The sequence below is a fragment of the Melopsittacus undulatus genome, chromosome 17, assembly GCF_012275295.1.
Source record: "Melopsittacus undulatus isolate bMelUnd1 chromosome 17, bMelUnd1.mat.Z, whole genome shotgun sequence".
In the NCBI taxonomy this organism is placed as follows: Eukaryota; Metazoa; Chordata; class Aves; order Psittaciformes; family Psittaculidae; genus Melopsittacus; species Melopsittacus undulatus.
The window spans coordinates 267,491-292,891 of NC_047543.1; the positions used below are offsets into that span (position 1 = coordinate 267,491).

Sequence of the window (25,401 nt, forward strand, 5' to 3'; positions counted from 1 at the left end):
TCGTTGTTGTGCAGTTGGTTTAATGACACAGTGACCGTGAGCAATGCAGGACCAGGGTCACTGCTGCATCCACCACAACCATGGTTCTGCAAACACCCTTGTGACCACACAGCCATTGGGGGTTACAATGACCCTCGGTGTTGTTCTATCGCAGTCACACACAAGTCCTTGAGCTGCACCAGAGTTAAACACGACAGTTACACACAGCACTAACACACACGCACACCACTGCTCCTACAGCTACAGCCATGTGAGGAGGGTGAGGAATTACTCACATCTTGCACAAGAGACAAAGCAACAGCTACTGCGGGGGAATGGCAGCGAGAGCCATTGCCACGGGGCTGCTCTGGCAGGACTCAGCCTCTGTTTTGCCCTAAGGGCTCCTCAGAGCCCCAGCAGGATGACAACACATCAGCAGTACCTCCAAGAGCCGAATCCCTGCCCGGGATGAGCCACAGATGGGAGCAGAGCACAGGCAGGAGCCCTGAGGCTCTGCCTGCTCCCAGTTTGTTTGCTCAGATGCAGGGACGTGGGACCCACACATCCACCTTCCTCTTCCCAAGCAGCTTGGTGCAGGCTGAGGGTGTTCAGCCTGTTCTCCATGTGCTGTGTGGCCCCTGAGCCGTGGCTGGATCCCTGTCCAGCCCCGATGCACGCCCCCAGGACACGCTGCACACCCCTGCTCACACATCGTGCACTTGCTATCTGCAGGGCTACACTTAAGGGATGAGAGTTTCTTTGATCCAGTGTCACTCACTACCCCAGAGACGAGGCTCTGGGTGCTGCAATAAGTTACGTTCACTACGGGAGGGTTACATGCAACGGGACAGGGCTGGCCACAAGGAGCACTGCTGGAGGGGGGACACTCAATCGTCAAACCTCCCCTCACGGATGGTATCGAAGGAGAAAGGGAGAAACTTGAATCCAGTGCCAGTGTAGAACTTGTTCTGGAACTCAATCCTGCAAGGGAAGAAAGAGGGAGAGCTCAGGACAAAGGCAACTCTCGGCCATGGGTTTGCCACAAGCTGAGGGTGATCAGTGCCTATCCAAACTGAAGCTTTAAAGAGAAAAGCTGGGATTAGAACGCAGCACAAAGCCCATGTTTCTGTTTGCTGCTTCCACTGCAGGGACCTTGCTCCTACCCCCACAGGCAAGAAAAGGGCACCAGAAGTGGGCTGAGCTCCCTGCCACAGCACCCCCGGGGAGCACAGAGCCTTCCCCATCACCTTCAGCTGGAGCAAGCCTGGCTCCCTTGATGCTGTGCTCAGCCTTCCCCACCAGTTGCTTCTTGTTTCCATCAGGCTGTTTGGTTTCTGCCCACGCCTGCTGCAGAGGCAGAGCTGTGCCTCTGGCCTCCAGCTGAGCATTAACTGGGCCCAGCTCCCTGCTTCCCCTAATGAGCTCAGCTCAGAGCAAGCAGTGCTCCAGAGCTGCCCAATGGGCAGCAAACAGAACCTGCTCATCCCACAGCACAAACACAAGCTCCATGGGTCAGGAGCCGCGTGAGAAGCACCTTTCCTTGCGTGATGCACTCAAAGCCTCTGCAGGAATCAGGTGGCAGCAAACTGCAGGGCCATGAACGCAGTGCACAGGGTGGAGAAAAGCAGCCTTGGATCCGGTCCGGAACCACAAAGTCCCGTATTTCAGGCAGCAAGAAGTGATTCCCCAGCAGGGAAGGGTTCAGAAGAGCAGCTTGGTGCTCATCCCCCCTCCTGTTCGTGTGGATCTGCAGAGGAATCCCTAGGATGAGCAGGACTTTCCGTGTGGGAGGAAGGGCTCCTCGCCAACCGGCTCCAGTTTGCAGGAACCCTGCTAATCTCCATGAGCATCCTGTGACTAAGGACCCGTTCTGTACGCAAAGGGAAATTGGAGGCAGAGGGTTGGGTATCTGAGTCACACAGAGCACTGCCAATGAAACCTTAACCCTGGTGATGAACTGCTCCAGCTGGCCCCGCATCCCTTTGGCCACGCTCGCTTACAACTGGCCACAACTGGGAGCCTGGAGCTCGAGGGAGGCTGCTCGGGGCTGAGGAAGGAGCAAACCCCTCATTTAACCCAATTACCATGGCTCAAGCATTCCTTGGGTTCCTTCTGGATGTGGCCACAGGAGCATGCAGAACCCAAGGCCCTTTTCCAGTGCAGCACCAGCCCCAGTGCTGAGCATCTCCCACCAGTGAGGAAGCTCTGGGGAAGAGGTCCATAAGCAGCTGGCACTGAAACAATGAGGTTTGGCTGCTCCAGGCTCTGGAACTGACCCCCCTACATCATGGGGCTCCTTTAACACCAACCTCTCTCCTACAGAGTGATGTAAGCCCCACTCTTCACTGCTCAGAATGAACCTGATTTGCTGCTATTATGCCTACTGCTACCCGGTATTTCTAGCTGTGGGCTGGGCATGGCACATATTCTAGGGAAAAGAGCTTCTGGTTCCAAATCAGGCCCAAATCTGCACCTAAAAGGCTGCTTTCCACAGGAAAACAGAACCCCTGAGACCATTCCTGCCTCAACCCCTGAGGCTGGGATTCAGTTACAGACTTGAGCCCAAAGGCTGTGTCTGCTCCCAGCAGAGGCTTCCAAAAGGCTGCTTCAATGCAAGCATCCACATGGAGCCATGTTACTGAGGAGCAAACAGGGAGGTTACTGAGGAGCAAACAGGGAGGTTGGACACTGGGGAGCAGGGATGTTACAGGGAGGGGAGGCCCCATGTGCCTCAATCCTGCTTCCTCCACCCCAGCCCAGCCTGCACAAGGAATGTGTGCTGGGAAGGCACAGCACAAGTGTTCCCCCCCATTTGGGAGTGCCATGGAAGACGCTGTGCTGGTTTCCACATTCCTGCTGGGTTCCACACCTCCAGCATCCCGGCCAGGGGACCCTTGTTCCACTGCCAGTGAATGTGAGCTGCTCCTCCCGGCACAGCTGTGTGCTGTGTGCCCCCCTGCTCCTGACCCACTGCAAACACCCCCGGTTACATCCAGGGCCAGAAAGGAGGAATGTTAACAGTGTGTTCTCTCAGCCCCTGCAGGTGCCTCCTCCTCGCTGTGATATCCCAGCAAAGCCCAGGTCACTGTGTTCTGTCTGAAGCACTGCCTTAAGCTGCCTGCCGGGCTCTAGGCTCAAGCAGGGTCTCCCTTAGAGAGCCATTAACGTTACCTCAACATATTTAGGGGAGAGACAACTTCATTAAAAGCTGCAGCTTCCCCCCCACACACACCTCTTTGGAGCTGGCCTGGCAATGGGAGAGCCACCTCTTGGCTGAGCTGCAGCCCCCAGTTCACTTGGGTACCATGAGTGGGAGCCATGTGGGAGCCTGGCGTTACCAGCACAAGACAGGTATCTCCAACCCTGCTTTATCATCTTAGCCCATCCCTCTGGGTGAAGAGGAACACCCTGAGCCTGCCAAGCGAAGCCCTTCGGAACTCTCCATCTCCTGCAGCTCAGGGATGTGCAGGCCAGAGAAGACTGAGACCCAGCTGATCCACAAGCAACTGCAGCTCAGACCCACCCCACACACATTAGGACCCTGCCTGCGCTAGGACCCTGCCCGGATCCTGCCCACGCTCTGCTCCTCTTGGATGCTGCAGCAGGACCACGGGGCAGCGCTCACAGGGCCCCTGCCCACGGCTGCAGCAGCTCAGCAGTGCCACAGACGGGGATGAGGAAAGAGCAGGCAGGGAGCAGTGAGCCAGGAGCATTTCCAGGCTGGCTGCCAGGAAGGGCAGGAGCCAGCAGCCATTTGCACAGCCCCCGGCTCCTGCAGCACAAGATGGCGACACCGCAGGGACCCCCCCATCAGGCTGGATGCATGTGCAGGATGTAGCCCCTTTCCCAAGCTAATGGGAAAGGGGCTCCAAAAGCATCTGCCAATAAGCAAGGCCAGCAAGAAAGAGCTGCCCTTCCCCAGCAGAGCAAAGGGCAGAGGCAAAGCTGCCCCTGATCAGTGCAAGGTACTGCAAAGAGGAACGAGACCCCGTGATGGTAACTGCAGTCAGCAGCTCCTGCTCACTAAGGAAAGTGAACACTGGAACCAAAAGACAGAAGAAAGCCCTACTGAAAGCCACAGCACGCTCATCTCTGCAGCACAACCATCCCATCCCACTGCCCACAAAGCCCTGGTCTGATTGCAAAGCAGAGAGCAATCACTCTCCATCATTTCTAAGCAATGGTCACACACCCCATCAGGACAGTGATGCATCACTAGAAACAAGCCTGAAATCTCCCACCCTGCTAGAGCCTTCCTGCTGCCAGGCAGGTGTTCAGGCAGGTCTGTGGTGCTCCAGCACTGATCCTGGCTCTGTATCATCCCCAGCCCCAGTTTTAGAGCCTCAGCTGCCTATGTCAGCCCCATATTCGGTTTTCCTGCCCCAAGAGCTCTGCAGCTCCTGCTGCCCCAGGAACTCACCAGTGCAAGCGAAGAGCATGGAGGAAAGCAGAGAGCCCCTCCATGACCAGCAGAATGGCCACTGTCAGGGTAGCAAAAGCAGCAAAGATGAAGAAGAGGCCCAGGCCTCCCGCCAGGCTCCTCACGCTGAGGCCAATGTGGATCACCATGGTCCAGAGCACCTCGGAGAGCTCTGCAGGGAGAGGAGGGGTTGTTCCCATTCACTTCAAGCAAAAACTCAAGTCAAGTCAAGCCCCACTGCAGTGGGGTGGGGAACAAGAGGGACAACAGCTTCTGTAGCCAAGGGGGTGAGGCCATTGCCTCCAACCGTCACACACGGTGCAGGGCAGAGCCTTTGCTCAGCAGCTCTTTGCTTCAGTCAGTGCCTTCAGCCCCATCCCTCCCTTTGAGCAGAGCCCTATGCAAGCAGGCACTGCTGTTCGCCCTCCATCCCTCCCAGCCAGTGCATGCACAGCTTGAGAGCTGAGCTCTGGGAGGCTCCCTGCATCCCCACATCCACACGGATCCAAACCTCAGCTCCACAAGGAATACTCACGTGCATGGGCTAAGCTGAGAGCCCAGAGCCTCAGGTAGGATGCAGTGTTTGAAATGCACCCCAGGCAGTACTCGATGGTGTGGATGGCCTGGTACACCACAGTGTCCCCAAAGTCAAACTGCAAAGAGAACACGGGCAATGGGGAGAGCTGAGCCAGCAGGCTGCTGGGGCTGATACCCAGGACATGGTGCTGGAGGTCACACACTGACACTGTCTTCTCCTGGTTCAGCATGGAGGGGTTTACAGGAAAACCCTTTGGCAGGGTGATGGCTCAGTCTCAGCATCCTTGTTTTCACATTCTAGCATATCAAAGTATCTCAAATTGAGCCATGGGCTTTGCCAGGAAAAGACTGTTCAGCAGCAAGTTGTGTTCACATGAATTCACCAGTACATGATACGTACTGCTACACAAAAGGAGACAGTATTCCAAGCTGATACTGCTGCGTATGTGCCTTTGCTACAGGACAAGAGCATTCTGAAGACAAAAACGTGCCCTTTGGAAAGCAAAAGTAATGCATAAAGCAACTGTGGAAGGCTCACATCTGCCTCCATTCACTGGCCAAACCTCTGGGTCTTGGTAGTTTTCTGAAACAAAGGAACTTATAAGGAAGTCTGCCATGGGGGCCAGTTCCCTGTTCTGCAGCTTGGGAAAGCATCCCCTGCCTTCTGGATTTCATCCATGCTTCAGAAACTGCTCTTATTTAAGTGAAGTGAACACGATGTTTTAAATACATCAAGTGACTAATGCTGTAAGCATGCACAGAAAGCTATTTATATTCCTCTTTCTCCCCTGGTGTATCCAGGGCAAGAACTGTGGCAAACAAGTTAAATCAGACGTCAGAAGCCTCATTCTTCCTGCACAGAACATGAACTGCAAAGGTCTTCACTGAAGCCTGCCCAAAGGAACAGTTTCTGTGCCCCCTCAGCTCCAGATGCCCCTGCATGGAACAGTGCTCTGGGCACAAGCCCCTTCAGCACAGTTCACAGCAGCACCACTGCTGGGAAGCTGCTTTCATTTCATGGCATTTAGAGTTTTTGTACTAGAATTGGTGACCTGAGAGTGCTGATGCCCACAATCAACCCTGCATGAGAGGCCTAAAAACCCCTATTTCTTGAATACTCCTGCTTGCTACAAGTGTTCTCAGAACACGGCTCCCTTCTATAGCGGATGAGCTGCACAAAGCTGGACTGGTTTTGCTGTATTTGCTGACTGGCAACAACCTGGGTTATCCTTAAAATAGCAGAGATTGGGCAGAGGTAGCTCTGAAGAGCTTTTTGCAGTGCACAACAACCAAAGACCCAACGTAAGGCAAATGAGACTCCTGCAGAAGTTTAAAGGCAGAAACGTCTCAGTTTCAGACTTCCAGCTTTGTGGGTAAGCTCAGGAAGATCTGCAACCGAGGGGCAGGCAAACAAGCTGTGTAGGTGAAGTAATTCAAGCTCTGTTAATGGGCATGAATGTATGAGGAATTCAAAATGGCCTGTAGCATGGAAGTAGCCAGATCCTTTGGAAAACAAGATGTTGTGACATGTTTTTAACTTGGCACGTGTTTGACACCAATGGGAAATGGTCCAGATACACATAAAGGCAAAGCTGGCTGTAGTCTTACCACCTCGTCCTCTGTAGGCTTGAAAACATAAGTTTACATTTAGTGCAGGGTCTCCATCACATTCAGCATAAACACATTCAGTAATTCCCTCCTAAACACCATACAAGAAAGCAGTAACACATCACATGCACGACACAGGCACGATACTGCTCAAGAGAGGCATCAGAATACACCCAAACTACACTGAGATCAACTCGGGTAAGGCAAAGCGAGTAATATTATCCCCAGCCATCAAAGTGAACATAACCAAGATTCCACTGCTCTGGAAACACAGCCCTGGGTTTCTGCTGAGCCTGGAGCAGCAGGCACCAGCACTGCTCTTCAACCAGAGCAGAGGCTGCACCAGCCATCCAGGGGGACTCTGCAGCTCCCACTGGGATGGGTCTTTCTAATGAGGACCAACAGAGCCCCATTCCTCTTTATATACAAACTAAACTGCTTTTTCTGGAGTCCTGGGAACAACCAAGGGATAATCTGTACAAAAACTGCTATGAAAACACTTCACTGAGAGCGTTGCTATTTAAACAGCTTGGAAATCAGGGAATGCAGTCAAAAAACTAGCACATTCTGCTCCTGGGAACATTGCCCTGAGAGGGTGGTGCTTACCTCCTCCCCCTCCTCGGAATGGGTAGATAACTGGTCATGTTGAATGATCTCAGCATCCTCCTCAGTCGGGCCATTGCCCACCCGGATCCCACCGAAGTTGTGTGTTCCCTACCACGTGCAGAAAGAGAAAGAGCAAAGTGTTGGTTGTGTTTGCCTGCAAGGGCATGGGTTTCTTATGAGTCCACGTGCAGCAGCAGCTCACAGAAGGAAACAAAACATCAAGTACGAAGGCTCAGGTTAAAGCAGCTGGAGAATTCTATTTCCCAGCTTGGATGGGAAAGATGCTGATTCCTGCTAGGGCTGGTGAAAAGAAGTCTGTCTGAGTGAGTACTGCATACCTTTCTACACAGTGATCGCAACCCCAAGTGAAATAAAAGGCACATCTCTCAAGAGGACATTTGCTGGCACCAATGTGCAACAGAGCAACGTTCTGCCCAGCAGCTGGGACAGGCACTCAAGCACCATGGCTCTTGTCAATGGAACAGTCACATCGTGGCAAATCAAGCAGAAGAGACTGACACAAACACACACACTTGCTCCCCAGCAGCGCCAGGCGCACACTCAGCACGCCTGGGAATTCAGACCTTCCCTTACTTGGGAACTCTACGTTGTGCAAGCAGCTCCTTTTATAGACATTTGTGCTGACATTCCACATCTGCCCTTGGCCACACAGACCCTGTGCTCCACATGGAAAGGAATAGCCCACAACCCGAGCTGGAGCTCTGAAAGCATCGGGAGCTCTTCCCACTTCACTGTGATCACTGCAGTGTTACCATCGGATTCATGGCAGGCTTCCTCCCCATAGCAGCTTGCCACCAAGAAGGATGCACAAACCTGTCCCATCACCTGACAGTGCCCTCAAGCAGGGCTTACATGCATTGGAAACATGCTGGACAACAAATGCACGTCACTACCTCTGGCTTTCTGCTCAGCGAGCAGCACTGTGCACTCTACAGCAGGCTTCCCATCTCCCTCCAGAGACAGGGAATGCTCATGAGTGATCTGAGGGACCATAAATTAAGACCTGTGAGTCTGAAATGCCACTGGGGAAGGGAGCAAGTCCTGCTGCAACCTTCACTCCACCAGAAAGCATTGGCAGTCAAGGGCTGTCTATTGGTTCAGACACAAAGAAGAAGAGACAACTGCTGCTGAAAGGCTTATTTGTGCACACCCACTTCATCACAGCTTCAATCCCAAGTTCCTCCATGGGGGCAGGTGTCCGAAATCCCGTGATTAGGGACAGGAAGTTACTGGGAGGCCATCACATAAACATGATGTTTGGGAACACAAAATGCAAACAGAAATGCTTCACTGAAAAGAATCCTCACGTGTCTTCAACAAATATGCAAGAAAAGGAAAGAAAAGGGGAACTTAACCTGGGGGATGTGGTATTCTCATGCTGCTCTGCAGGGTCTGAGTTCAGCAGCACTCCTGCATTCTGGGCACACAAAACTATTATCCTTCAGCCTGGTAGTTCTTCCAGAATGTATCAATTCTGCTGAACTTTGCTCTTTCCAAGAGAAAGCGTTTTTCACCCTAAAGGTGCAGTTGTCATTCACTTAGGAACTCAGATACATTCCGTGCTCTCTTGATCATTAGATAGAAAGGCAACTCCCATCTTTAAATCCATCAGGTGATTTTTAAATCCACTCACTGTTGCAGCCGCTGCTGCCTCTAGTGCCTGCTCGCTCGGGACTGGGCTGACCTGGGCCTCCACGGGCTGCCCTTCCTGATAGTGAATGGAAGAAAAGAAAGGGAGGAGGAAGAGAACACAAAGAGAGAGGGAGACGAATGGAGGGGACATGGGAGGATGAAAGATGGTCAGAGAAGGGAGAGGGAGTGTCTTTAACTGAACTCGTCTTTGACTCGCTTCACATCCCAAAAGCTCTCTGCCACACTGCAAGTCTCAGTACTTTACATACAGTTGGGCACCTAAGAGGACCCCACAGACAGCCCCTCACACACTGACTGCCTAAGGCTACTTTGGCTTTTGTCCTTTTAATTGTTATTCTTTGCCATCCAACCGGCTTTAACAGGCAGCTGTTAAAACAGCCACCCCAGCAAGGTCACAGCTCTGCATTTACACTGCCAGCCTAGCAAAGGCACAGAAGGGCATCCACCAACCAGTAAGAGAGCTGACAAAGCCCAAGCCAGATCGATTGTTTTTATCATTACCAACATAAAGGGCTTTGAGAAACAGGTTTGATGCTGGATGCAGATCTGAGAAGCAGGCAGGCAACTGTGTCTCCAGTAAAACCCACCTGCCTTCATGCCTAGGAATATGCATAAAACCACTTTGCAGGTCACAACACAGCGTGACCCCACGTATCCAAGCTCAAGATGGAGAACATGGCTTTTCAACCATCACTAGTTTTCATACTGAAAGTAGAGAAGAGGTAGTCACCCACCAAGTGCTTTCTCCTTAAATACTGATGGCGAAGGACCAGGGGTTTAGCTACCAGCATCCAGGGCACACACAGTAACGCCACCACCACAAGGAAACACTGGAGGCCTTGCTGCAAAAGAAACAAGTCTCAGCTCATTGACATGCTCAAACACATGCACAAAACCTAGCAAGAGCTCGCAGGCAGCACTGAACAACTGGAACCCTGTATTTAATGCCTGCCTGCACACCCCAGCTGACTGTGCACAGCATGTACTGCTGGTACTGGGTTAGATTAGGGAATAATCCACAAGATTATGCAGGGAATGAGGATCAGACAGATGTCTGATAGTGCTGGGAGGAAATGGTGCTAGTGCCTTGGCTAAGCTTAGGGGCATCATGGTGCAGATGCAGGACAATATTCCTAATCACTTTCCACTATTAATCTGAATCCAAATGCTCTGGAGCCAGAGCTGACATGCTCAGACTGATACCAAGTCCTAGTATAGGGATTATTTCTTCCTTCTTCAACATTACATAAGTGTCAGGCTTCACAAGTGATGCCACATTTCCTCTATCACAGAGGAAGAACATTTCCTGCTCAATTTCACAATTATCATAGGGTTAAGATACATCATGAAGCACTTCTGATTTTATTTAGCTAGAGCACCTACCTGCCCCTTATAAAGCATCTTATTACTGGTGTCACTATAGGAGAAGAGAAACATGTTGATAAAGTGTATTAAAAGGCTTGGTGCATCCTTGGAGGTGTGAGCATCGTAGGCTGTCCATTTGTAGAAAATGAGAATAACGAGGTATCCAAAGAGGGATGACATGAAAATCATCTCTGGAATAAATCCCAGGTATATGTTCAGTGGCTTCTTAAAATAGCTACGGGGGGGGGAAAGAATGGAGAGTTTAATGTTACATTTGGTCAGCATTAGGTATAGGTAGGGCAAAAAGCTTTTAGCATCTTTAGACCAAAACTGCAGGGGCTCAGCAGTGGCTGGGATTTAAACCCAGTAGCGATGGGACATGCATCGTTCTGCATAGCCAGACAGGAACAACTGCGCTGCTCCTTCAGCTGATGGGCTCCTGCAGCTTAAACTAACACACACCCGAAGAAGCCCCCCACCCCAAGCAGCAAAGCAGAGCAAAAGCACTTACATGTGGTTGAGAAGACTCAGCGTGACACCAAAGAGCATGTGGATAATGCCAAGAATCACAGACATTTTCATCTTAAAGGAGTTGAGGAAGGCCAGCTTATTGCTGGCAATATTCCAAATCTGTGGAAAACAAGGCAAGGTCAACCCAACACCCACCAAAAGGAAACCAGAGGAGGATGAAAACCTTCACTTTAAGCTAAACACTATCAACCATCCAGGAAGTATTAGGCTGCAAGAGCAGGTTTCTTTTCAAGACGTGTTTGCCACACGGATACCTTCTGGGGAAATGAGCAGCCAACCTCTGCTGCTGGGAACACTTACAGCAACTGACCCACCAGCAGAGCAGGCACCAAACCCTGCTTGTTTTTATGGTAGGCAAAGGCTGCAGGAAAACTGGGGCTGTATCCTTGACAGGAAAGAAAATATTTATCCATTTCAATGAACAATGACACATGGCTCTGATTTTCTGCACTTCCTGTGAGTGTGGAACACACCATGTCTTGTATCGAGCAGTTCAAGCAGTGTTACTGATGCAAGTGGATATAAAATGAGGGGATTACTCAAAACTTGCAGCTCCAAGACTGACTGAAAAAGGTCAAAAAGTAACTTCATCAAGTGATTTGCAAGTCTAACCAGTTCTGATGAAACCCCTGCAGGTCAGAGATGGTGAGAAAGAGGCCTTTAATGACCTGTGGACAAGCCTCTCCATCCCGAATCCAGCATTTCAGTGGGAGCTGAATTAATGTGATCATTCAGGAGTATTTCCAACACTGATTGCTAAGGGAATGGCTGGGCTGTGGATACAGTGAACCAGACAGGCCCTTCTGCTGACACAGGGATGTTCTTTAAGGACAGCAAAGGAAGGAATGGCTCCTACCGGGTCAATGCCGAAGGGGTAGGGGCCACCGAACACGCCGGGAATGGCAGGGTTCAGCTGCAGCAGAGGAGTGGTCTCTAGCAGGGCATCTCTGTTTGGGTAGAAGGAGATCATACAGACATTAAGACAAGCAACAGTGTCCTCTTTCTGTAAAACTAACAGTGTTCTTCCCTTGTGAGGGCAATGAGCATCTCAAACAGAGGGAACTTTGAAGGTTCCTGCACGATCCTAGCGATTTTCCTGAATGAACAATAAATCTGTTGCCAAGTCACAAGGAGAAAGATGCAGGGGGCAGGAATGTCTGTGAGAAAGGGGCTAAACTGCATCCTCACAAGTTTTCTGGGAGAAAAAGAAGCTGGTTTGAAACTCAATGAAGAGCATGTTTACACTCTCCTGCAGTGCTGCTTGAGACTGAGCTCAGGTTTGGCGTCCTGAGCACGGAGGACAATGGGGACAGATAAGTCACTTGCTTATCGCTCTCACTCTTTAGTTACCAACTATCTACTCACGACCAGTTGCCTGTCATGAACATGGGCCGGACGCTCCATGATGAGCCAAAGAAATTCAGGGACTTGGAGAAACAGTCATTGTATATGAGGCCGGTGTAGGTGGAGAACAGCCCCATCAGCAGGATGATGTATCGGCCACTAAAAACCATGTTGAACATCTGTATGAAAACCAAGCCAGAAAGGAACAAGGGAAGTCCATGAGAACAAGGAAGCTGCCTCATGACACAGTAAAATCAGTCAGCTGCAGGACAAGAACACCGTCATATGGACTAAAAGCCCAAAGGTTCTGTTTCCCCATGGCAGGGGTTAAGGGTGCAAGAGGCAGCACTGCAGAACAGAACCTGAACTGAGAGGCTGCAGAAGAGCATGGCTGTGCACAGAGCAGCTGGGAGGAGCTGAAGAGGACAAACTGATGCACACCCTGATGCAAACCCCACTGGCAGCACAGTTTGTAACCAGGCAATGCAGACCCTGTTCAGCTCTCTCAGTGCAGCTCAACTCTGGCTCACCTCCTGTCAGCCGAAGCCCTGACCAAGCAAAACCCACCTGGATCAGCAAACTGGAAGAATCTTGGAGATCTCCACATATAGGAAGCGGGAGTTCTGCAGTGACTGAACCCCTTGAGGATCCAACCAAGCTTTGGGGGATCTGTTTACAACAGCTTATCTACAGCACTGCCTTCAAACAACTGAAATCATTCCCTATAAATAGCCAAAAGGAAACCCAAAGGAACTTGCTACGAAATTATCCCACTCAGTCTGTGGTCTACAGGCTTCCCAAATTCCAAATGAAAGGAGTTAATGGGCATTGTCAGCTGAAGGGGGAGGATGGAGCAAACCAGCTACAACTCTGCTTTAAATGCAAAGCTCAGCATGTGTGGCCACCTCACCTCATTGTCACTCTTCTGGGAGAGAATCCGACTTTCCCTAAGCACCATCCAAACAGCAATCAGAGTCATCAGGATTCCATGGCCAAAATCTCCAAACATCACAGCAAACAGAAAGGGGAAGGTAATGATCGTATAGGGTGCTGCAAGAGAGAAGAGGACACTCCTCAGGTGCTGTACTTGGGGAAGCCCTGATTTAGCACAGCACAATCCATGCCATTTAGCACTGTAATTCCCTCTGTTCGGCATTTTCCACAGAGGGAAACAATACAGACAAACACTATAACCACAAAATTGAGAGGGAGGTCTTGGACTTCCCCCATGTCTGAATGTACCTGGATTTATCTCCCGATACGTCCCAATGCCATAAGCATCAACAATGTTTTGAAAGCCACAAGTAAACTTGTTAGTTTTGTTGTATGTTGGTGGGGTCTGATTGGTTTGCATCCTGTTTAGAATGGATGGGACAGTGGATCCACTGTGCTCCTGTTTAAACAAAGAGGAAGATTAGAAACCCCACCCTCTGAGCACTGGAGGACAGAGCACAACACCACTTCCTTGTTAGCACTGGAAAACCACAAGCCTGGATGTCTGCAGTGTGCTTCCACCATGAGAAATGGACTTGAGCAGCTGAGGAAGGCTGCCAAGTTTCCACTGCTCTCCACTTAGTGTAGCAGGAGAAGCAGCACTCATAGTAAGGATGAAGCCTTGGGTGATGTGGTTTAGTGTGAGGTGTCCCTACCCATGGCAGGGGGGTTGGAACTGGATGATCTTAAGGTCCTTTCCAACCCTAACTGTTCTATGATTCTATGATTAGGACAGACAAGAAAACCCACACAAAAGTGAGTTTGGGTTTTCTAAACAGCAAGTGAAAGGACTTCAAGGCACCCAACTCTCATGTGTCTGAGCAGAGGGTGAGCTTGCTTGTGTCCTGTAGAGTTCCTTTCAGTAACTTGCACTATAGATCCAAACAGCAGGACTGCAGCACAGCCAGGTTAACTAAATGGACCAAAGACTTGAAGCCCAGGAGAATGCCTCAGCCTCACAGCGTTTCCCTGAACTTACAGCTTCCCACCACATCCCTGTGACACAGTTTAGCTCCAAGCCACGATTCCTGCATGTTAAACACTGTCCTCTGTGAGGACTGACTCCCACAGCCCTAAGGGATGGATCCCATTTGGAGGAATCAATCCCCCTGCTGTGGATGCTGCAGTTCAGCAGCTACTCACAGTGCCTCTCCTGAGAGCAAACTGGATGGAATCGAGGTCAGCCACAGGGCACCAGACTTCAGCAATGAGGCACTTCTGCGTGACATCGATGTTGCAGAGGTTCAGGGTGTGGTAAATGGCCTTCATCTTGCGCACCTTGATGAACCACACGCGGATGGTTTTGGCAGCTGCCTGCAGCACCCGCTGCCGATGATCCTCCGTTTGGTTCAGCACCTTGCACAGGGAAGCAGGAGAAAGATGAGGCCACAGCATTGGCCAAACCAGACGTGCACAGCAAACCGGGGCTGAGCAAGCCCTACCCCCATCCCATGCACAAGACAGCCCCAATGCTCACAATATATGCTTTAGGCTCTGCATTAATATAGTTCTGCTAAAAGGTTTAAAGGCTTCTTCCAGGGCTACTTTCTGACTCCTTCCCTCCTCCAGCGCCAGGGTGAGTGGGCACTGCAAACAATGAACTGTGCAGAGAGCACAGAAAACACTTTTCCCTCCACCCAGGTTAAAAGAGCAGAGTTCTACAAATGAGGCATACGTTGCCTTAAGAAAACACAGAGATTACAATGAGAGAGGTTTTTACTGAAGGGAAAAGGAGAAAGTGTTTTCCCAACTGGAACACACCCAACTCAGGCCAAGTCAGACTGGAAAGCCTTAGACTCAAGGGAAGGGGAGGACACAGGGCACGTGCAGCTTTGCATCCTACTCATTAAATTGCTTCTGAGTTCTTGTCTACTTCAAAATTGCTCAAGAGCTGCACTCCACAATGCCAGCTCAAGGCAGTCTATGAAAGCAGCACTCCAAATTCAGACAGTTTTCCTTTTACTTTCTGAAGCTGTTTGTCTCCAATCCCTTTAATTTGTCTGCATTATAACATCAGGCTGCTGCACAAGAGATCAGGTGTAAAGCAGAAGCTCTTCAGGACAGCACAATGTGAGAACACAGACAGGCAGAAAGAGAGAAGAGCTACGTTAATGGCAGCATTGTTATCTCAGCTTGGAAATAAGTGGAAGTGCTCTCAGAGTTCTGGCAGATGAAGCAGGCAATCAGACAAGCATGCTTTCAGAGCTGGAAAACACAGTATCTCCTTACACTCCTCTCTGCTCCCTGGTGTGCAGTTCTCTGTCAATGCTGTACTTATACATGTGTATAATGAACTCAGAAACATCAACCCACCCCATCATCCTAACCCCCGACAAGGAAAACTGAGCAGTCTCCAAACATCTGTCTTGTACTGCTGAGCTGCTGGTCTCAAGCTACCTGGAGCTGAAAATGCAGTCACCTGATAGGGCCCCAAATGCTCACGTTTTAGCAGGATTCAAAGAAGATTTCAACTAGATTATAAAAAAGAAAAAAAGGGCAGTGACCCCTTATTTTACCATCTGAAGATCATCAATTCTGGTATTGACACCAGAAGCCATTTCCTTCCGTTCCTGGGGTGTTTCGGGGCATGGGTAAAGGGAGGCACGGAATCTGAAAGACATGCAAGCCACCTTAATAACAAAGATGGGAAGAGGCAGATCAGTCAGGGAAATAGCTGACTGAGGCTGAACAAAGCAAGAAGCACCTTAAGAGAAGCTTCTGATCCGCAGAAACTGCCAAGCAGAGGTTCAGCCTTTAGCTCAAGTGGATACAGGAGTTTGCTTTCAGCCAAAACAGAAGCTGAACACTTAAGGAAACAGAAGTGGGAGAAAGCCCTCTGTTCCCTGTGGTGACAAGTGCCTCAGGGGCACTGTCACACACCCATCAGCCACCCCAGCTCAGGCTGCTGCTATCATGCCAAGGCAGCTGCTGCTACAAGTACTCACTGCTGGTCTGCCCCATGAGCCTATCGCCTGCTCACAGCCCCCTGGGACTGTCTGTGAGTCCAACACTTGAACCTCTTTGGTCTGAGGCATTCTCTAGCCAAACACTCATCTACTTTGAGCATGCCAAGCTCAGGGAGGGGTTAGTCTGACTGTAAAAGAGGTTTCGGCTGCTTCTGGTACATTTTATTTGCTGTCAGAATCTGTACTCCTACAGTCACCATGAGAGCAGACGTTGAACAATCGCGGTATTAAGTCATGTCAATGTGTATTTAAGAGATGAAAGGCTTTCATACCCTTCACATATCTTCTTGACTCTGTTCTTCAGCTGGTCGCCTTGGAAGAAGATGATAAACACAGACTTGTGCACGTAATCCCCCTAGAACAGAAGCAAGGGCACAGTGTAAGGGCTCCAGAATCAGCACGACAGCAAATTACAGCACAGTTCTACTTTCCCTTCCTCTGCATCCGACCACACAGAGCTTGTGTCTGCACAGTCAGGCAAGAATGGACCTTACAGCACTAAGAGTCCTAAGGAAAGCCTCAGAGTGGAACACCCCTACTTGTGTTACTGATATCCTGGAGTCTCCATTATCAGTTCTGTGTAACACACAGAACACGGAGCATGGATCAGCTCTTCCTGCAGGAGCTCACCTCAGACCAGCACAAAAAGCTAAAGAGTGAATGAGAACAAGACCAAGAGGAGTTTAACAGCCCTGGCTCTCCAGGGAGGCCAAGGGCACATTCCTTGCTCTGGAGTGGGTGGCCAGGTCCCCTTCCTGCGTTTGTTGACAAGTTATTGTTCTACCTTACTTAGGAAACTTTAACATCATGTTTCAGGAATAAGGACACGAGGTGTAACCTCCACTTGAGGAAGTGTTGCACAATAAGAACAAAGTCTCTCCTAGTAGACAGATAATCCAACAGGTCAACTACCAGCAGTTGGTGGGACAGGAGGAGGATCCGCCTTCCCTGAGCAGCAAAGGGGCAGTTACTGGGTTTCAGCTCTGCTTTCTTCCAGTGCAGCCTTTTCTTTTAGCAGTTAAGAGCAACAGCACCCAAAGTTTGGGCACTCTTTGGACTCAAGTTTGGGCAAAGAAGGACACCAAATGTAAAACCAGGCCCAATCACAATGCCTGCTATTTGTATCTAGAAGAAAGGCAGCAAACCTCAGGTGGATGTTCAAATTATTGATTAGCACAGTAAGAAAAAACAATGGGTCCCAGCTCAGGGGAAATGAGCTACAGATGTTACAGACTGCTCCTGTCCCTAAGAGCCTCTCTCAAGGAGGATTAGTACCTATTCAGACAGCACACGTGAGCTGTTGTTTGTGCCAGAGAAGCAAATGTGCCCTCCTGCAGTCCAGAGTTCGAGCTGTTCTTCCCTCTTTCAACAGCATTCACCATCATCCTGCTAGTTTAGTTTGAATACAGCATTAGTCACTAAAGCCTCAGAGGCTGCAAGTACGTGCTGGAAAGGAACACAACCCAAACATCTGCCTGCATGGAGCTCACTGAAGGCCTGAGGTTTAGATGGACAGAGCTGAGACCCTTCTGCTGCTGCAAACAGGAGCTCCTTTTACCGTCACAGGGTCCTCCAGGGGGTTCTCAATCTCTGCCTGGCGCAGGAACACGTTCCCTCGGCACACTCGCCACAGCATGCGTTCGAACGTGGGGATCCGCTCCCGGTTGATCACACCGGCCACAAACCTGCCCAGGGCACAGCAAGAAGATGAAGTTCTGCACCTAAAGGGGATCCCAGCCTAAGACCCCTAGTGCTGAGGGCAGCTGGAGCTCAGCAGCGCATGGAAAGTGATGAAAACCTTGCTTTAAAAGGGTTCTTGAAGCAGAATGGCAGGTCCTTTAAATACAGAGATGAAACCACACCTGCACTATAGCACAGGCTATGCCTTTTAACAGAATTAAATAGTCTGGGAAAGGAAGTCTACATCGCTGGCTAAAGGAGAAACAAATGCATTTACACATACAGTTTTTATGCCTGGGAGTCTTCACCTCAATAGGATCCTGATACATTACATGGCAAGGATTATAGCAACCATGGCTGCCACTGACTGTGTGCTGGGTACATGCTTCAGAAGACCCCACTGGTTCAGACCCCTGTGTCTGGATGAACAATTACACACATGCAAAGTCAGCCTGGAAGCAGCTAATAAAGAGGACCCAGAAGTACACAGCTTCTCAGAGCACTGGGTGCTCAGAGTAGTTACGAGTTTCACCAAAGCTGTGGGAGCTCAGAACCTCTGAAAAAGCCCCAGAACAGATTGACAGGGAACAAACAAGTACAGGGGGTTTGTGCAGGGAGAAAAGTGTGAAGCACAAATATGAGCTGGGAAATCAGTGGGCACAGGACAAGAATGGAGACCAAGGGGTGGGTTTAGTTCAGCCTTCATCTGCTTGATGTGCCAGTCGGGCAAGTTCCACGACTGCACACAAATGGTTGCAGGTTCCAGAGGCTGAATCCCAGGGATGCTAAAGCCAGCTAAAAGGGAGCCCAAGCTGCCATTACCCGAGTCGTAGCGGGGCACCTCTTCCCATCTCGCTTGGTTCCAGGAGCGAAGAGGATTCCTCCAACAGGTCTGGATCCGCCATCTGCTGATGATGCAATTCAGCCTGAATTCACAAATCAATTAATATCTAATGAAACTGGTTAGTGGCATGCAGGGCATGAGGAACCAGGAGAGAGAGTGGGGAGACAAGGAAAGAAGAATGAACAGAAGACAGCAGAAAGAGGAAGGAGATGGTAGAAAATACAGCAAGAATCACACAAGCAAGGGATAAAACAAGAGGAAAAGTGGAATGGCTCAGCAAAGCTTCCATACAAGAGAAGTTTAAAGATTGCTGCAGCTGAACAGAGGCTGTGGGATACGCAAGTCTGAAGAAAGGCAGAATTCAATCAAGTTTATGCTCCCAAGAACCATTTTTTAATGGCACAAATCAGAGTGAGACACTTTCCCTGTCTCTTAAATGGAGAAAAACCTGCAGGTAGGTGCTGATTTCCTCTTGGGCATCTTCTGCATATTAATAAAGATGCCAGAAGTGTTTCTAAGAGGTGCCTGTGCAATCCCACCTGCATATAAAGAGCCTGGAAACCTGCTCCTACACAAGAGAAAGATGCTCAGGTCTTCCACAGATGGTTCAACCACCTCGAGATCCCCTGCAGCTGCCCAAGGCTGTGACCCTACAACCTGATGTGAGACCTGTGTATCCAATGAGTCAGCCATGCTCTGGAGCAGAGGCAATACCTCATTCAGTTGGGAATTACATGACAGGAGCCTGACTTACCACATCAGCGTACACACAGGGTCGGGATAAGGAACAAAACCTGGAAGTACTGCATGGTGATTTTCTTTACTGGCTTCACAAAGGTCTCCCTCCAGGGAAAACACACAATACTTTCAGCTTAAAAACATGCTTATTGATTACATCTTTTCATTCTTTAAGCTATTTATCCTTATTCACCCTATGCACTATTGTCAGACACACCACATGCCTTGCTTGGGGCATTCTGACAAAGATGCTCAGTTTTTGACCAGGCAGGCATTAAAACAGGCTGCACTTTTACACTGTCCTTCACTGGAGCTGATTTGAAGGTTAAAGTTCTTGGGAATACAGCTTGTAAGCATCAGCAAGTCAAGTCAGGATGGATGCTCAAACTACATCCTCTTGTGCCGCATCTTCACACATGATTCAAGCCCACATCATCGTTATTTCTGCCTCTGCAGCTTATATAATGGAATGATGAAAAGTACAGTTCCATAGCACAAACAGAGGCCAAACTCTACCCTCTGTGGTACACAGGAGGTCTCCCTACAATGGAACTTGCTAAAATACACTTGAAGGTAGAATTTGACGCTGGAACACGTAAAATGCACGCACAGATTCAGCGCAGCCTTGCAAAAGTCTATAGCAAGTTGAGTGATGCAGCCAGAGCTGCTTTGTGCAATGATTGCATCATCATTTTAGTGGAAAGAAGAACCAAACCTCTACATTTTACCTGCTCATCAAATAAATGTATTTACCATATACAAGGTTTTGCAAGGCTGGCATCGAAGGCAGCACAGCTGCTTGTGCCCATGCTCATTTTAGCTCACAGATGTTACACAAGGGAGTCCCTAATCTAGTTTGGAAAGCCAATAAGAAGAATTTCTGATGCTTTCAACTTTAAGGTAACTTAGGACACCAAAAACTGAATGAGAATTTTACTTCCCAGAGGACACAACCAAAAGAAGCGAGTTTGGTTCCCACACAACAAGCAAACATACGGGTGGTTGGCTGGTACCTAGATGTCACGATGTTGCAAACCAGTAAGATACAGTTGTAAGAGGCTTGTATTGTATTTATCAGTAGTCAAGGTCTTGACCAGTTTTACTAAACATGAACTCTTACTAAAGGACAATTTGCATAATAAAACCCCTCCATCATTCTAGTTCATCTCTCAACTACTTGGATTTGATGATCACCCCCTTTCTGCAGAGGAAGTGCCACAGCAACAACAGCTCTGGGTCTAGAAGGACAACTAAAGCAGTGTTCCAAGGTGCAACAGAAATAAAAGCCCAAGAGACCATGTGGAAATGAAAGAGCTCTACAGCTACAAGGCAGAGAAATGAGACTCTAGGAAACTTGCTTTGAGTAAGAGTTGTCACCAGCAGGGAGTGAAATATCAGAGCGATTGTGAAGTACTTCTCACATCAGGTTGTTCTGTACAAGAGAAACCCAAGCATTTGCATGCTGGTAATCAGAAAGCAGACCTCTCATTAATAAACTTTTAATTGCTTTTTGTTCACTCAGATCAGAACCTTTATCTTGATCAGCATCTTTAATCTCACGGCCTGAAAACCAAGTTAATTCTTGCCCTCCTGACCACAGTCCTGCTCTGGCTCCCTGCACTCTGCCATACAATTCAAGCCCCTCCCAATGCACTAACAGAATGGAAACCAATTTTCACACAAACTAAAAGGGATTCACTTCACCATCAACTTATTAACCCAGAGCACAGACAGAAATGACAGATGCAAAGCAAACAGAAACGAAGCAGGTGATGAGAAGAGTCAGAGGAGAGAGAGATGGGGATCTGCATGCCATTAACCATTACTTTTCCAGTCTTCTTTTACGCTCACACTCTAGGCAAAGCTTTCAGAGAAATCTCTCCAGCTCATACTGTTCTTCATAAGCAAAGACAAGAAGACTGAGAAAAGGAGCATAATCATCAACATGATACGTTGAAACAAGAAATGGCTCCAAGGTCCTGTGAGGAACAAGCCACCCTCCCCCAACTCCAGAGAGCAAATGCCCAGACCTAAGTCATCTGGATTGTGAAGCCATTTCTTGTGCAACTTACTGCTATGTATAACACAATCTTCATTATTAGTCATTGAAGTCTTCAAGTGTTGAAGGTACTGTGCAAATGACAGGGTTCAGGCTCGGGATAACAAGATGCTGAGGTTGCTTTCACACACAGCAGTGCATTTATGGCTTGTGGTTTGGTTTATTATTACAGAAACTGGTTATCAACAGGAGCAGGAACCCATCGAAACGTCCTGTGGTCAGCTCACTGGAGTGTGACCTCAGTTCCCTTGGTGGGTGACCTGATGGAGACTGGTTAGAAAAGGGATTTGGATCTCAATTCAGTGTGAGCACACTGCACTGGACGAACAGCAGCAGGCAGCTCCCACCAGAGGACAGTAACTACCTGCCCTCAGGCAGCACAGGCCGGCAGCAGCACCTAACACAGCCAAGTGCCAGATGATCAGGTTAACGCTGTTTGTCCAAGAAGACTCTTGTGAATGAACGTTCAACACTCGAAGACATTTATCTGGTACTGAACCCAACCCCAGGACCAATCAACCCCTCACACCAGCAGCAGGATCTGTCCTAACAGACTTGTGTTGGCACGGGAACAACCTGAATGTCTGAACAGGCAGCACCTCCTGCCCCAAACCCAAACCCCAACCATTAGCTAAACAGGCTGAAGCTTGCAGGAGCCCAGCTCTACTTGATCACAACCTTTGTATATACCAGAAGCCAAACACGGTTAAGAACTCTTTGATCAAATCCTTGGATTGATGAAACAGGACATATACTTAGCTAAAATGTGTCCTTCTAAAAAACACTGGGCATCTCTTTGAGAAAAGTCCCTGGACTCTGAGATACTCAGGCTTTACTAGGAAGGATTATGCCTTCTCCCATGGGGGTATCATGAATGATATCAGAGAAGCTCTTCTGAGGTCCACTGAAGGAGCTGCCAGTTTCTGGCCCAGCTGCTGAGAAAGAGTTGATGATTTTCAATTGCAGCTTGGCTCCAAAACTTACCTCTAAAAACTTCAGGGTTTGATCAAAGGCTCAATTACATAATCAGTGACTTCAGGGAGACTGTGTATTATTGATTGATATGGAATCTCCACATAACATTCCCAAAGCTGAAGAGAGATGAAGCTGGATTGCAATTCCCCTGTGTGAGTGAGGCAGGACTGTGTACCAACAAACTTACCCACTGCAGAAAGGGCTCGACTGGAGCACCAAGGCTTTGGTCTGCTGATGTGCTTTAAAGACTGCCAGACCTTTTTGACTTTACACAATTGAGATAAACCATTGCTTAACTGAAACAACCCCAAAGCAACAGCCTAAGATAAATCATGGATAGCTGCATGTACTGCATGGAGCATGCAAAACCATTTGAGCAGCTATCTTGAAGCACAGGAATGACTCTGCTGTCCAAACCAGCAACTAAAGGATATCTGAGACTAAAAATGGTGGCTTGTGGTGGAAGAGCCAGCTCCCCGGGTGCCAGCCCCCATATTCTGACCTCATCAAAGAACTGCTGAGTTTTACGCAGGATGAATTTCAGCTCTGTCAGCTCCAAGAAGTTTCTCTTCAGCGCTTCCTGGTTCGTGTTGATTTCTTTAAGCTCATTTTCAATTTTCTCAAAGTTTGCCTGCAAAGTGTGAAAAGGAGAAGGAAAATGGGAGCAAAGCAATTCCACACCCAAGTGCTGTTGGGTCTGTTACAACAAGGAAGCAGCCAGGATGCTTCACGTCCCCACGTAATTGCAGCATGACTCCAGCCCCCCATGAGACACAGCTCTGAGTCTGGAACATTCTTTGCAGGCTTTTATAGGCTGTTAATGCAGACTTTTATAGGCTGGATTAACACAGTGTTCTTCACATCATTAAAAGCCCTTATAAACCTTAGAATGCCCCACTGTAAACCCTGCAATTCTCGCACTTGCGCATTCATTGAAGTGGGTGAAATGCCTTTTAAGTCCTTTCACTTCTCATTGTATTTGGGCAAATGCACAAGGAACAATGCCTGGGACTACAGCTCTGCCTGGTGTGAGCTGGCAGAGCTCACACTGCAGGTGGCAGCTGGGGACAATGCTTAATGCACCTTTGCCACTAAGTTCATTGGGTTTTACCAATGGAAGTGGTTCCCCTGTCTTCATCTAAAGCCAAATACTAGCATCTTAACACACATCCTCACCTCCAAGTCGATCATGTCACGTGGAAAAGGCACCTCTGGGTTTTCACCAGTGTCCATGATAGGAATATTTGCTTTTTTAATCTCCTTCTCAACAAACCCTGGAAAGACAGCATTGTTAGTGTTCACTAACAAGATACCTCAATGTCAAACTGACACTGTAACCAGCACTCAGCCCCGGCTGTGGCTGGGAATTCTTGCACCTCCTATTGCAAGACATCTTACTTGGTTAAGGAACAGAGTGCCCAGAGCAGCTGTGGCTGCCCCATCCCTGGCAGTGCTCAAGGCCAGGTTGGACTCAGGGGCTTGGAGCAGCTGCTCCAGTGGAAGGGGTCCCTGCCCGTGGCAGGGGTTGCAGCTGGAGGAGCTTTAAGCTCCCCTCCAGCACCAACCATCTATGATGCTATGAGTGTCTTTCCCACGGAAGCAAGCCCCGGAGGTGGTCTGACCGGCTGGTGCAGAGCCCGCTGGCAGCCTCCGCCCCTCGGCTCAGCACTGCTGCCTGACCAGGCCTTGCAGGGTTAACCTCAGCGTTGCTTCTGCCGGGGAAGCGCAGAGCAGAGCCCCTCGGAAGCCACGTACGGAGCTTGCGGTCCATCTCCTCACACCTCCTGACTTCATTGACGAACTTGCGCTGGAACACGTTCACGTCCGGGTTCAGCTGCGGAGACAAAGGCGTCAGCACGGCTGAGGCTTGGGGCCCGGCAGGCCCGAGGGCTCCGGTACCGGTGGGTACTCACATCGCGGAACTGGACCTTGCCCAGCTCGCCCAGCTCACTGACACAGCAGTACGCGGCCTCGGACTGCAGGAACAGCTGCGCCAGGGTCATCTCCTCGCTGCGGAACAGCTCCCCCATGGCGGCGCCGGCCCCGCCGCGGCCCCTGAGGAGGAAGGCCGTGAAGAACCGGGCCCGAGCGCACCCCGCACCCCCCGCTCCGTGCCCGGTGCCCGGCGGCCGAACAGGACCAGGCCCGTCCCGGTGCTACCTGCACAGCGCCCGGCTCCGCTCCCGGCCCTGACGTCACCGCGCACGCGGGGCGGTGTCACGCGGGGTCGTCTCCTAGCGACGGCCGGGACCCGCAGCGGAAGTGACGTCACGGGGTGGGAGGAGACACAGAGGACGCTGCTCCGCAGGGCTCCTTACGTCACCTGACGCCGTGACGCAGGCGCGAGGGCGCGGCCTGGCCTCGGGTACGGGCACGGGCACGGGCACGGGCACGGGCACAAGAGCGGCTCTTCTGGGTTAAATGCTGTGGTCAATGACGATGAGGGTGCTGAGGCACAGGGTGCCCAGAGGAGCTGTGGCTGCCCCATCCCTGGCAGTGCTCAAGGCCAGGTTGGACACAGGGGCTTGGAGCAGCTGCTCCAGTGGAAGGGGTCCCTGTCTGTGGCAGGGGTTGGAGCTGGAGGAGCTCTAAGGCCCCTTCCAGCTCAGCCCAAGCCGGGTTCCGTGTGTGTGCAATGCCCCCAGCACATCCCCAGTGCTGCACAGCTGCAGCGCTCACTGGGACCGAGGCCATAGCACCAGCAAGGAAGAGCCGGAGACCAAACCAGACCCACCGAGCAGCAGGACAGTGGCTGTGCTGGAAGGGATTGAGTCCGGGGCCAGTGTCCTGGTGCCAGCGGCTCCGGGGGCGAGGCTGCTGATTGCCACCTCTTGGCTTTTCTGGTGGGAGAATGCAATGTGCTGACATGGACAATTGGTCACAGTGGTTCTGCTCAGGGTGAGTGCAGCACAGTGAGCAGCACGGCCCCTCTGCTGCGAGCCAGGCACGAGCACCCCTGCCTGCTCTGCCCAGCGTGACCAGTTCAGACTGATTCCCAAATGGGGCCTGCACTGAAATCCCACATGGAATACATGGCAGATACAGAGAGCGCTGCTCTGCCTCCTGCCCTGTACACACAAAT

The 25,401-nt window shown here is 50.2% G+C and overlaps 1 protein-coding gene across 2 annotated transcripts; it reads right to left on the reverse strand.

Moving 5' to 3' along the window:
- ATP6V0A1 (ATPase H+ transporting V0 subunit a1) lies at positions 1-24,548 on the reverse strand. Of its 2 annotated transcripts, none has more exons than XM_031045214.2 (21): positions 24,480-24,548; positions 24,233-24,374; positions 24,075-24,153; positions 23,496-23,593; positions 22,822-22,950; positions 18,526-18,608; positions 17,582-17,708; positions 16,296-16,378; positions 15,574-15,667; positions 14,201-14,413; positions 13,307-13,457; positions 12,975-13,114; positions 12,086-12,243; positions 11,577-11,667; positions 10,701-10,819; positions 10,208-10,424; positions 9,559-9,666; positions 7,151-7,258; positions 4,935-5,052; positions 4,400-4,571; positions 1-960 (listed from the first exon to the last, which is right to left on the reverse strand). In XM_031045214.2, exons 2-21 carry the CDS (start codon positions 24,347-24,349, stop codon positions 867-869), a joined length of 2,499 nt encoding a protein of 832 aa, XP_030901074.1. In that variant the 5' UTR covers positions 24,350-24,374; positions 24,480-24,548; the 3' UTR covers positions 1-866. The 2 variants fall into 2 exon arrangements, with proteins under 2 accessions (XP_030901074.1, XP_005139906.1); XM_005139849.3 differs by having other exon boundaries at positions 18,526-18,629.
- Positions 24,549-25,401: the final 853 nt, after the last annotated feature.